General features: G+C 38.2%; 1 protein-coding gene across 1 annotated transcript in view; it reads left to right on the plus strand.

Moving 5' to 3' along the window:
• The first annotated feature begins 1,942 nt into the window (after positions 1–1,942).
• The window catches only part of SLC28A3 (solute carrier family 28 member 3), a 45,826-nt gene continuing 33,203 nt past the window's right edge, over positions 1,943–14,565 (plus strand). Inside the window, exon 1 of the mRNA XM_018574082.1 lies at positions 1,943–2,002. Within this exon, the coding sequence (XP_018429584.1) occupies positions 1,943–2,002 (60 nt within the window). The remainder of the gene's footprint in view (positions 2,003–14,565) is intronic.

Genomic DNA, 14,565 nt, shown 5'->3' on the forward strand with positions numbered 1-14,565 from the left:
AACAACCAAGTCATAAATTACTTATCCCATTCACAACTATGTGCTTGAATCCATATTAATGAGTGTAGACAGGGTAGCCATTGTTTTAAATGGTTCTAGTTAGGGATGTTCAGATACCAGTTCAGATACCAGTGCCAATACTTGGCATTTTCATGACAACTACCAGGGTTGCAGCGATTGCAGCTGGGACCTGGCTCTGGTGCTCCACCACTGTTCTGAAATCATTAGTCTGTATTGTTTTAGAAAAACTGTCACATGACAATAAACAAAAATTTATCAGCACTTGTATCTGAGAGTACTTGGACAAGTATCAGTACTTGTACTTGAAAAAATTGTATCGGTGCATCACTTTATATATGTTTATTTTTTTTAAAATCATACATTAAAACAGGGATGTACAAATTCCAGGAGCTCCGTGTGCTCCTTAGAAATGACAGCTGCCTACTAACTTTTGAATTTTTCTCTAGTGTAGTCTTGGAGCTGGAAAAGTATCTGTACTTGTACCGAGTACAGTACTTGGTATCGGTGCATATTTAGATCTAGTTCACATCCGTGCAATTTGTGTTGGCCTGAAAAGTTCTCCTAGGTTGTAAGCTCATTTGGGCAGCGTCCTCCTCACCTACTGTTTCTGTATGTCAATGACAGGGCCGGCCTTAGGGGTGTGCGAGCAGTGCGGCCGCACAGGGATGATGCTTGTCATTTTTCTTATTTGTCTTGTCTAAACGATTGTACAGTGCTGCAGAATATGTTGGCGCTATGTAAATAATTGTAATTGTAATTCATGTTTGTTTTTTAATGCATTGACGTGCTTTAAGAGTCCCATTGATGGCAGTGGCTCAGAATGAAAATGAGCGTCAATGCATTTTATAAACGCATGTCAACACAAGTTGATAACGGAAAAGTAAAAATGCATGAAAAATTACACGGAAAGATGTGAATCCTACCTGCAGGCCAAATTCACATCACACACGTGATAGATGTGAACCACTGTGCTGTAGTGCTCTGAAGTTAGAAAAATGGTGCAGAAGCATTTCCTGTGTTGTGGTACATTGACAACCTATTTAAGATGAATGGGCTACCTAATGGAATAAATGTTAGCGCACAAAAACACATGTGTTTATACGTGTGCGTTACGCATCACAACAATTTGAATGGTCTCTAGATAAGCCATTGCAGCATTTGTGGCAAGTAAAATGGTGATTGTTATCTGGTGCATCAGAAATTAGGGCAAAGGCCAAGTGGTAATCTATAATGCTAACTAATCGCTACCCCTTAGTGAGCAATGATTATGCAAAATGTTGTAGTTCATTTTGTCTAAAAATGCCTAAAAACAATGTTTTATGTTTTCAATCAAGATATTATGTAGTAATAACCTAAATGATAAGAAAACAGTTTCCAGTGCTCCAAGTCTTCTCCTCAGTCTAGAACTATTCTCATATACCTTGATACTGTTGGTTATAGGTCAATGCTGGTGGATTGAGTCCCTTAGTCACTTTTTTACATTTAGGGCTCCATGGGTCATATTGCATGTGGTTTGATCACATTGTAATGTGTGTGTGTGTGTGTGTGTGTATGAGTGTAAACACAAATGTGTTAATACATTTCCTGATAAGCTATGTTGAAAACCACTAAATGATGAAAGTGATCATTTGCACAATTTTTTTTACGTTACTTTCCTACTTGAGACATGACTATGTTGTTTAAGAATTAAATCCTTTTCCCATCCTAGATCATTACACTGGTTCCCATCTTTATATGTAAATGACCAATTTACATTATTTAGCAATCTGTCTGCGAGTGTGCAATTATGCTTCTCAATAGGTGGAGCAGGGAAAGAGAATAAAAGCTGGGAGTGGCTGCAGGCAGGTAAAACCTCTGTCCTCGCTGTATGCAAGAATCACTTGAATGCTCTGGACATTTACTTTTCTAAGCTGTCACTGACATGGAGCTCAACGAGAAAACTTATGATGGGGCAAATGGCTTTAGCAATGTAGCCTTTCAGGTAAGTCAAGCCAAGCATATATTCTAGATACAGAAAACGAAATACTGTGATTCTCCCATGATGTAAAATAATACATTTTGATTTGTATATTAAAAATCTGGCAAGCCCACTTAGCTGGATTTAGTCTGAAATATGAATTGAAAATGAAGTTTTGTTTCTTGTAAATGTACAGGTGTACTAAGCAAGAGAGAAACAGGTGTGTCTGTGTTGTTTATTGTCAGCCAGCAACACAATAATAAATATAATGGATACAATAGATCAGTATGAAATGCCAAAGGCTCTCTTGTTTTCTGGCTGCCAACTCTTTGTCATGACTTGCACATTCATAATTTTTGCCAAATGGGTCAGCTTACCAAAGAGAGGAGTTGCCTTACATCCTCTGGTAGAGAAGTGTGTGTTTATGTTACTGCACCATGTGCTGGGAATAGGGAGGGGACGTATTAAGTATGCTGCAGTTGTCAGAAAACATTGAATGACAGTCAAATAAAAAATAAAAGTGTTTTATAATGATGTTATACCCAAGTGGGAAACGAAAAAATATTGTGGATAACATATTGCTCTCTTTCATGACAATTTGGCATAGACCACCATGTCAGTATGAAACATTTTGTAAGAAACAAGAAAAAAATTGAAATCTCAATTTTACAGTAAGTAGTAGTGTAGTGTAGAGTGTGTTTGTGTGTATTGTAGTTTGTGTTGGGATATTTAGGTATATTTACATGTGTTTATCTGATCTGAAGTATGCAAACATGTCTGTTTTTATGTTACAAATAAGAAAACGCAAGAGTGTGTATTTCTTTTTATAGATTACATTATTACATATGGTCCATTTTTTAATAATTTATTTAGATCCTGATTCATTTTTTTTACATTTCTTAAGAAAGAAGAAATTTGTCTACACGCTTGTAGTAAATCCATAACATCATGTCAATAAATATATGACTCTGACTGCGTGCCACAAGGCTCGCAATTTTTTACTTCATTCAAGAAAAGTCTCACCCTTTCCAACATTGTAGAGTCAGTCAGAAACAGTAGTGTGTGGGATGGAGCTTGATATTATCTACCAAGGCTGATATTTTGCATTATAACACACCCAGGCCAGATTTTTGGCTCTCCTGTTTACTCAAGTAGCTACTTAATGATATGTGCAGGGCGCAGGCATCTGTTTATGCCAGTTTTCAATCCCTGGCCCTGGTCTGCATTTCCTAGGTTAATGCATTTCCCATTTGTATGGGTACAGCAATAATTTTTCTGTCCTATTAAAACTCACTATTTTTATTTTACTTTTCTCCACAATAATGCCCATGCAATCTTAATGTTGTACTATCGAGTCTAACGTGACTTTATTGCCATAAATACAAGCAGAATGCATTAGAAATATTGATGCTTATGAAAAACGTTAGAGATAAAACAAGTACTAACAAAGTATATCAGGGGGCATAACATAAGTCTTGCACTGAGCACTTAGTCAAACATTACAACGTGCTTTGTAAATATTGCATTGCAAACAACTACTGTTTAAAATGCTCTAGTGAACATTTACCAAAGGCACAGTTCTTACATAAATATAGTGATTCTTGTTTTCAATGATCAGGTTAATTAGTTACCTGTAGAAAAAAAAATTTGGGGAATTGCAGCACTTCAGTGTTCCCTTTTCAGGAAATAACTATGCACATATATATTGAGTTCATGCTGTAAACCTTTAAAGAGATCATTTCAGAAATATTCATTAATAATGAAGTAAGCCGCCTCCTTTGTGCAAGCAGCAGATAAACGGAACTAAACAATACACTTGTGCAGCATGTTTAAGGATCATTTCACTGAACCTCACAAAGCTGGTTTTCTCTTGTTTGGCTATTTATTTCTTGCTACTGTACTGTCCATAGCTCATATCCCCAAAAGTTTAACTTACAAATAAACCATTTTCATTAGGCAGCGCTCTAACTAGTGTTAAAAGACTGTTAGCGTTATTCTGATGGTCATCATAATAAAATAAACAAAATGCCAAATCACAGAAAATACCACTCAGGTTATCCTTCACATAGCACTGGGTTCATGCAGGTGACACATATGAGTATCAGTGACTTCTCATATGAGGAGGGCAAAAAAAGAAGCTGCATGATATGGTGAGAAGGTCCTCTGGCACCAAAGACAAAGATGCCAAAGAGAAACCCCCGCCATCCCAAGCTAAGAAAGGTCATCCTGAAATGAGACACTGCCCACTGGTCTAGGAGTGCCACATGTCCATAAAATGGTATAGGCGGGTGTTTTGGCATGGCTAAATCAGTATGATTTACTCATAATGAGCATAGTAAAACATAGCCAGGCTCTTTTATTAATACAGGCCTTGTATGAAATTTCAAGGTCCACTTTACTGACAGCCCTGCACACCCGGAACTTAAAATGCCTAGTCAAAGCAGGACAAAAATGTACACCTTGTCCCAAGCTTCCACACACTTCCTGGAGTAGCAGATGATGTCACTGTGCCTTACCATTGTCAGCACATTGCAGGTGTGAATTCTCATGGAATTTCAGACCCCCTGTTTTACTGGGAGGCAGAGGTGGGGCAAAATTATGTTACGGACAGAGCAGAACCCTGATCGAGTTATTTTTTTCACAAAGCTTTAAATTTTCCAACTTTGACTAAGAATTTTGTGTCTAGGCAGTAGGGGCTGCTTTAATATTATGCTCATAATGCTGCCCCCACTTCTTGCAATAACAGCCCGACAGCATTAGAAACGTATATGTGTGGCTGTTCTCTTCTGCCTCCGTACCACAGCAGCCTCCTGATGTCTGTATTGATTGTTGTCTGAGTTCTGGTAAAGCCTGATGGCAGGCATAAGAAAGATAATTAAAAAAAATATAGCAGGAGTTCCAGCTTTGCTAGCCTGACTTACAGCCCACATTTACTAAAGCCAGCCATCTATCTAATCAGTCCACACCAGCCTGGTACTAGTGACTGGGTAGACCCTATGCCCCACTATGATAGGCAGAAGATGTGAAAGATGACAACTGAAGTAAGATGTGAAAGATGACAACCGAAGTACAGTTTAGTGAATGTACTTATTCACTGTAATTTGTATCTATTCAGATGTTCTGGAACTGCAACCAATCAGCAAAGGTGTGGCAATGTCACATGACAATATGAAACTTCTCGATAGGTTGCAGTCCCAATGTGTTTGATTGGTTCCTCTCTACAATGAGAGTACATTCACTCAACTGCAGGACTGGTGTTACTTTACTCACTTTGCCTGTCATTTTTCTGAGCTACCAGAAGTGCAGTTGCAAACTCTGACATTTCCACCCCAAAGTAGCCTGCATTCAGTGTGTGCAGTGGTAGAACTGCTGCTATATTTTTGAAGTGTATGGATGTTTCTGTTCCCTTCCCACTGCTACAGCTTGCAGCCCCTAAAGTGGCCGCGTTATCTATCTCTGGGTTGGTGTAGCCCTGGGTTATAAATAAACACATTGTGAGATAAAATGACGAAAAGGCTTTAATCAGTAAAACGTGCATTTTGCGAAAAGTAAAGATCCTGAGTTTTATGTTTGTGAATTGAACATTTTAAAGAGACAATTATCATGAAATACAATATAAAATGAATTTCAGATCTTAGTGAATTGAGCCTTATGTTAAGTAGGTGTTTTTACCTCTGTTCAGAGAAGTCTCAAAGTGAATATGTGCTTCGCCCATGCAGCACCAGTGCCATCATGTGGGAGGAAGGGGAGTCAGTGATGTCACAGGCAGACTCTGGGACTGCAAGTAGACCACAAATCTGCTGTTGTTCCCAATCTTGGTATGGCGTATGCATATCTGTCAACGCAACCATGGGGCTTTTAGCCATGGTTAGCATTGACAGGTGAAGACAGGAAGCTGGGCTGGTTGGAATAAACTGGCAGACTCATCAGGTATTTTGTATGTGTTTGAAAGTGCAAATCAGGAAAATACATTATATATGGATATAATGAGAGACAAATGAATTTAATAAAATAAATTGTAATTTTTAGTTTAACTTACACATCTCAGAATTCTGGCATATCATTTCAAAGCTCTGAGGTGTCTGGGCTGATTTAGCTGAGACTCTTCACACAATCAATTGTGTGAATATTCACGGAATTCTGATGTATTATTTCAGATTCAGAATTCTTTCTTCTCATTTCAGAGCTGTGGAGAATGTGAAAATTCTCTTAGCTTAGTAAATAAATGAAAAATCCTGTATTTTAACCACCACAAACACACACACACACGCACTTAAAATGTTTACCAATTTCAAATACTTTTATTAGAATTCTGCATATCTCATAGCTCCAAAAGTATCTTTAGATTTTGGGTAAATGCTAGTGAGTTGATTCATGTGCTGGCTTTTATAATTTGGGAGGAATTCCATAATGAGATTTTACACCTCTACCCCCCATCATAATATGTAAATGTTCACAACGGTAGTATCTAAAAAAATATATACATTTAAATATTATCAAACAATAATATTATGCATTTTATGATTTAAAAGAGAACTAAAACCAAACCATTTTTGGGGCTTTAGTCCAGTTTGCATCAAAGGAGTACATTTACTACTGTACTCCTGTGACCCAAAATCAGCATATAGTGGACTATTGCCCGCTATTTGCTGATAGAGCAGAGCTGAGCTGCAGCCGGGAAAGATCCCTACAATATTATCGGCCTGATTGACCGATAGCTCTGCCTAGCTAGTGCTAGCGCCAGCTATGCCCACCCCCTCTCCTGCCTGTCCCTCCAATGAGAGCTGGAGGAACAGAGGGGGCATCGCTGTGGTTTTCTCCCAATACTTCTCCTTTAATGATTAATACTAAGCTTGAAGCCTAATACTACTACAAAGTAGAAATGTGATCATTTACACGTGAAATGTTTTATACTACAAATATAGAATTGATTATATTAGGGGGACCCCAAACTTTTAAAACAAAGAACCAGTTTAGTGTCCTTCAGACTTTAGGAGGGCCACAATGTGGTTAGTGGAAATGAAAAAATTACCAAGTGTCTGTAATGAGTAGTAATGCCCCCTGAATGGTGTCAGTGGGAGGAATAGCGCCCCGCTGTTGGTGTCAGTAGCAGTAATATTGCCTAAAGGGCTGGATAAAAGCAATCAAAGGTCACATCCAGCCTGCAGGCCATAGTTTGGGGACCACTGGACTATATCAACCAATTGGATGTCAGCTGTCATTATTGTTGCACAGGCTAGAAAATAACCCAAATTCTTGTAACACTAGTAAACTCTGTTAATTAGTTGGTGAGCTATATTGATTACATTTTGGTTAAATAACAAACAACATCTCAAGAAACGGTGTTAATGTGAAATCGATTTAATGTATTCTTGTGCTGTTAGTCATTAATAGGCTTTTGTACATTAATTACGCTTTTTGTTAAAAACCCAGGTATTCTTAGCAAGTCATAACAATGGACAACTTGCTATACCTACCATTCGGTAGTTGCCCATACAGAGGAATTTGATACAAATTTGCAAAGAATGAATTCAGTGTAAGAGGCTGATAATGTTTTCAAATCCAAGTGCTTATTTACAAGTCGGGTTTTTCTTCACTAGAGCTGCTAAATGGTATTCAGTCCCTTATAGAAAAACATGAATGAATCCACCATAAGAATTATGAAGTGTCCAAAGCTGGTGTATTTGTTAGACACAAACATTAATCAGGTGCACCAAGATATTTGTAATCACAAAATTTGCATAGTGTATTTATCCAGCAAAACTACAGGTACATTCTGCCTATGTGAGCTACCCAGCTGTTGTGAGAATGGAGCAAAATCAAATATTCTTAGTGTATATCATTTTTATTAGTACTTCTTCAGCATGACATGTGAAATGGAATGTTTCTGAACCTCGCAGGGTCCCTTTGTCAAGCAAAGTGTAAAGACAAAGCCACATATGGATGGGATTGCAATAGTGGGGAAATGCGGATCAGCACAAGTGACACAAGCATGGGACATAGAAAATAAAGTGTGCAGACCCTGCCAAAAAACAGAAGAAAATGATAGAAGACACCCAGTGTCATGCTGCTTTGCCATTCAAGGCCCAAATAAATAGGTTTTATGTACAATGAGAATTATAGGAGCGCTTGGCTATGCCAACCCAGCTCTTCATTTCCTTGTTTCAACTCATTGGACTTCAGTAGGGGCACAAGAAATAACATCAGCTTAGCGTTAAAAAATATAGGAGATAGCAGAAATCAAATTAAAACAGTAATATAACATTTTTAGGTAAAATAGTTTAATTTGATAATAAACTAGCATATGACAATGATACTCTGTGGCTGAATTAGTTTTCTATCCTTTTCACTTCCTGTGAGCTGAAATGGAAGCATAAAACATTCTCATCATCTCCCATATAATGAAAATGAATACAGGCAGCCACGTTTAAAATCCAGCCTAGTTAGCAATCATAGCGTCTCTATAGATACAGTAGAGGGGTGAGCATAGCCACACAGGGACAGGAGAGTTTGTTATTTGCAGGATTACCAGGTAAAAATAAAGAAAAAGAAATGCAATCACCAAATCTAAGAACTGGAAAGTTAGCAATACAAATTGTTGCAATTGCTAAAGTATTTCTACTTTAGCAGGCAAATTTTAGAAAACACCACTATTGACATGCATTCCCATTCACACAGGATACCTGATATTTTAAAAAGTCTTCCTCTCATTAACATACAATGCTTCTAAGTCTTTAACCCTTTGTTAGGACAGACAGTGTTCAAATCTAGTTTACAACTGATATTTAAATCTGCCAGAACAGTACAGACAGGGTCAATTAGAGTAAACATAACTTCCCACAGCCCTCCACATTAACATTACATAAGGGGGAGACTAGGTGGAATTTTTAAGCAAGTCATGCTATGTGAATGGGAACATACAGTATAACAAACATAAAATAGGTGTTATCCTAATTTAGCTGCAAAATTGGAACTACACTTTAAGCCCACACATGGCACAATCTACAGAGTTTATAATTGCACAGAAACTGAAAAAATCAGTGCATTCATAGCATTTAGTGAAGTCCGTATAAATCATTGCTTGGACAACCTGGAATGTGAACAATCACATTTTAATATTGATGACCATCTATACACAGGATAAATAACTTAAATTTTCTTTTTAAACTTTTTTTTATCTTGATTGCAAAATATTTCAATTTAAGAAACATTCATCCTAACCCTTGCAGATTGCACAATCAAGTTGCTACGTTTGTGGTCAGCCTAATACACGTGGAAGCTGAGTGTATTAATATCCTGAAATGTTAAGCAACTCTACATGCACAGCCAGGGCTACAAAGTAGAAAGGCACTGTTTGTGCTACAGATGTATTACTGCACTATAGTACTGCATGTAATACAAAAGAAAAGCGCATCGCAGCTAAAAAAAAAGTATATTAAAGCACTGCATGTGAGAGGGATGGATAGGATACTGTGTGAAATGGAGAGGGATGAGCCACAGTGTGTTACAGAGAGGTATGAGGCATTGCATTTAATAAAAAGGTAGACTTTACTACATGTAAAAAAGAACGATGCACTGCATGTTATTGAGAAGCACAGAGCATTGTGTACTGTAGAGAGGCATGAGAGACTACATGTAACAGAGGAATTGGGTACGGTCTTTAATTCAGAATAATGAAGCACTGCATATAATAGACAAGTATGAGGTATTGCAGAGCTACGAAACTGTGTAAGAAAAAACCCTAAACTGTTGAAGAAGGGAAGGGGGGGGGCAGGGACAAAGTGACCTATCGGAGGAGGACTAGTAAAACTATTTACAGATGTAGAGTAGCACTAACAAAGGAAAGAGGAGGGAAGAGACACAGCAGACCAGATAAACTATATGGCACACAGAAGCCTATTCATTTTGGATAAACCAAAAATGGTGAAAAGAAGGGTGCAACTAGTGCACCAATGTAAAAAGAATCCCAAGTGTGACTTTTCACACACAAAAAAACTCATATTCTCTGTCAAATAAATAATGGTGCAGAAAATGAGTGTCAATATTTTGGTACAATAGAAATGTGTGGTAGTGCGCCGAGTGTATGATGGTACAAGACAATTACACATTACACTATGTGTTAAAAAAGCTATATGTGTTTCAACCAGTGGAGTAATTACTACTATAGCGGCCCAGTTTAAACATTTGATATGTTTTTTGTTTTCTATTGTGAATACAGTATGGATTTATGAGATTTGCAAATCATTGCATTCTGATTTTATGTAGATTTTTACACAGCGTCCCAACTTTTTTGGAATTGGGGTTGTATAAGGTTATCAATTGATTAATGGTACAAACTGCTACAGTATTTAATCAAACTGATTTTCTATATTTCCACTGGCTGCATCAAAGCAGGGATCATGAGGAGCAGGCAGTTGGAAATTATATGTTTTATTCTTGATTGCAGACTGATTTAATTAAAGCCGACAATGACAGCGTTACTTAAAATTCCAATGTGGCCATAGTACCCAGAGCACACAGCCTGAGTCAACAATGACTGCGTATTGGATGCCAAGTAACACACAAGGAAGAGAAAACTATTTTTCATTTTTAACAGAGTTACTTTTGTTTCATATTAATATACATAACATTGTGATGTTGTGCCTTGTCCAGTCATGTAATCTGGTTGAGTAAATTTAGCCCAGGCTTAGCTCAAAATAACCACTAATCACAAATATATCTGAAAAGGAAACAATAGTTGTGGTAACTTAGAGTAATCACATTCATTCATAAGTACTGTCTACAAAAAAGGACTTTTGTTGATAGGGTTAAAAATGGCCGGATAACATTTTACAACTGAAAGGATACTTATGTTGAATTTAACACAGCGGCTCACATCATAAACTTTATATTCAGCAAAAGCTAGGAACCTGGTTGTTCTTGAAAGTCTGTTACACTTATAGTATGTGTGTGCTAGCATAGGAGATGCTTACAAGAACATTTGCTGCATTACACACTACTTAACCTCCTTGGCGGTATTCCCGAGTGTAGCTCGGGGTTACTTTTCCATACCCTGAGCTACACTCGGGAATATCCCACATTATTTACTTACCTTGTCGCTCGAGCCGTGCGTTGTCCTCCGGTTGGCGCCGGCATCTGTCTTCCGGGTTCCGTCCCTTGCGAGCTGACGCGCCGCATGGGGGCGGAACCGGCAGGAAATTAAAAAAAAACCTGAAAAAACGAAGAAATAAAATAACGAAAATAATCCAAAAAAAGATTGCGCCGAAAAAATTATGAAAATCAACATAATCATACCGCCAGGGAGGTAAAGGGCTCTCCCGAAGAAGGTGACAGCAGAGATGTATGTGGACACTGCTCATAAAGTGCACCTGTGCCCATACTGTGGGCATTAGACTATAGTTTTTTACATATTACTTATAATAAGCAGTAAAAGGGCTTTAAAACAAGTCATCCCGGCCTTTCTAGTTGTTTTTCATGTGAAGTTATTAAATCTCAAATAGCACAACAAAGACTCTAGAGCTGGGTTTCAGATACTTTCTTAACAGCTTAGAAACTCCTGCTGTGTATTAACATTAGAGGGCTGGCAGGCTGCCAAGATTTTTTTCTCATAGAAAAACAGTGCTTTAAACTTTGAAAATCAGTTTCTTCACAATGCTCATAGATACAAGTGCTTTTACTGCTTCTTCAGAATATGTAAGTAATATAGTATGCATGATCTGGGCACAGGTTCAGTTTAAAGGTTGAATATATATATTTATTGCACAATTAGGCAGAATTAAGTATAGATACAAGTTTACAGATGCAATACTTTTTCATATTTAGAGACAAAAGTGCATATTACTGAATACAGTAACATTATATTCTAACCCTGGTATCTGGTTATTGTTAAATGCTTCCACAATTATGAATATGTAATGGAGTCTCTAATCAGAATCAGGGTAGTGTAGTATAATAGCTTTTCTTATTTTGTTGTACTAGTTAAATAGCTACTTAGAGTAACTAACCTATAGAATGCTAAAATGTGCACTCTATAGAGCCTTCTGGTTCATGTATAATCTAATAAGGACTGTGTAAAAGGCAAATGTGAGGAGATAAAGGCCCCTTTCACACAGACGGATCAGGAGAGGATCTGTCCTAATCACAGCAGTATGGAGTGGATGTCACAACTGTAACATCCGTGTCCGTACAGTTTTTTCCTCCATCTTGCGATGGAGAAAAAATCTGCAATGGTCGGACCCCATGTCTGTCTATGGGGAATCGGATGTAAATGGCCATGTGTCGGTTTACATCAGATTACCCCCGATTCAGCACAATCGGGTCTGGCGAAATGGATCTCTATTTGTTTTTCCAGACCTGGCCGGAGTCAGGGGTAAGCCTTGTTTACACACAACTGCCCATAGACTTACATTGGGCATCCGATCTGGTGCACATGAAAAACTGACAGGCAGACCAAATCAGACCACCCGTGTGAAAGGGGCCAAAAGTGCATCATAGATGAATTATAATTTAGAAGAAAAAGTTTTGAGAAGAGATGAGAGAAAAAAAAGGAGGAAGATGGAGGGTTATTGGATAACTGCCTACCAATACTGCTCTTTTAAGAATAGATACTTTCAACATGCATATTTTATTTATTTTTTTAGCACTTACCTCAAGCTATACTTGACAACACATATTAAAACTTTATGCTTCTGCAACCTGTTTATTTCAGAAAACCAGTGTCATAAACATTTGTCAAGTGCAGTCATCTAAAAATACTTTAGTTTACTGTTGTTAGGTCAGCTGGGGTGATTTTTGATTAAATCTTAAGGAACTCCCTTTAGGTTTTGGTGAGAGAGCATTGTCACCCTAGGGCAGGAAGTGTGTTACTGGCAAGATCACCAGGTGAAAGTAAAGGGGGGAAAAAGCTAGTTAAAAAGGACATGTAAGCTGCAGTATATTAAGTTTTTATTCTTGGGTTTATGCAAACTGTATCTGCAAGGGCAACTGTGAAGCACAATCTCTGAAAGGACAGTATACAGTTCAAAAGAACAATTAAAGTCTCTCCTCCATCAACAGTGATGGATGCTTTACATTAAGTAACTGTTCTATTTACATGGAAAGAAGGCCTAGCTCAAGCACTAGAGAGAAATCCAGCCACATAAACTAAACTAGGTGGCAGCACTGCAGCATGACATAGCTAATCTTTCTACTACTTGTAAAATGATATATTATTACAGCAGAGCAGTCCTCTTGGCTACACAGTGTCCAGTCATCAGAGTACCCAAACACCTCCTTACAGTCCCATCACTCAATGATTGCTGGCATTACCCATTGTTCTTTTGATTATCTCTTATGTTTATAGCAAATTGTTTTTTTCTAATAGAAAGTATAAGGCTAAGAAAAGTGATTAGAAAAATGAGTGTAGGTTCTATTTTATTTAATCCCTTAGATTCAGACTTTGCACAACCGGGATTATCTATCTATATATGGAGCAGTATTCTTTTTCTAAAGGTTTAAGAATTATGGCAATCCCTCCTATCCCTAGAGGTGAGGTGTGTGTTTGTAACGTGGGAGTAAAAAGTTATGTAAAAAATAAAAAAGAGTGTTGTTCTTCCAGTATGGGTTGCAGTTCTGGTTTTATTTTGATATTTATAGCTATGAACTGCTGTGTCAGGAGTGATTATGGATAGTGGTGGGATTATCACTGTAGTCATACAAATTTCCTTTTTTTTTTTTTAGGAGTCCACCATATTGTTACACTTAACGGCATAAAAGAACAACTTTGGACCTTAAGTAAAATCAAAATCACTGTCACTATGCTGATGCTGAAGATCCACCTTTTTATTATTATTATTATTATTCAGGATTTATATAGTGCCAACAGTTTGTGCAGCTTTTCCAAAATGAAACACTACAGTTACAATCAGGGCCGGCCTTAGGCCTTTAGGCGCCCTGTGCGAGAAAGCTTTACAGCGCCCCCTCAGTGACCACACCCCTCAGTGGCCACACCCTTTAGTGGCCACACCCCCAGTAACCACACCCATTTATCACCCATATTTTTGGTAAAATATAAAAAGACGGGGTCACGTTGGGTAAATAGACACCAAACATGTCATGCTTTAAAATTGCGCGCACCCGCAAAATCGCAAAAAATTACCATGCCCAAAATTGACCATAGGTGACGCTTTAAAAGCTTTTACCGCTCATCAGTTTAGTGTTATCAGTGATTGATAGCCCTACAATTATTGCTCTCATTCCGACGTTCGCGGCGATATGTAACATGTGCGGCGAAATGGGCGAAATCGTCGTTTTCCCACGTATGCGCACCCGATGCCTGTTTGCATGCGTGTATGTATGGGGGGGGACTTATCCAAGACCCCTAATGTCACCTAGGACCCCCCTGAAGAAGCTGATGAAGCACAGATCTGCTTCATCAGCTTCTCTCCAGCATCTGAAGCTGGAGAGTGACACAAGAATGCGGAAATGATGAGATATAACCACTTCCGCATTCTGACAGCGGAGAGGGGACTGGAGGGAGCTCGTGTACCGAGCTCCCTCTGATCCCCTGTGACAGAGGCCATATGCTGGTCCCGGGCTCGCACTGGGCA

This window comes from Nanorana parkeri, unplaced genomic scaffold (assembly GCF_000935625.1).
Source record: "Nanorana parkeri isolate BGI_ZX_2015 unplaced genomic scaffold, ASM93562v1 scaffold2725, whole genome shotgun sequence".
Lineage (NCBI taxonomy): Eukaryota > Metazoa > Chordata > Amphibia > Anura > Dicroglossidae > Nanorana > Nanorana parkeri.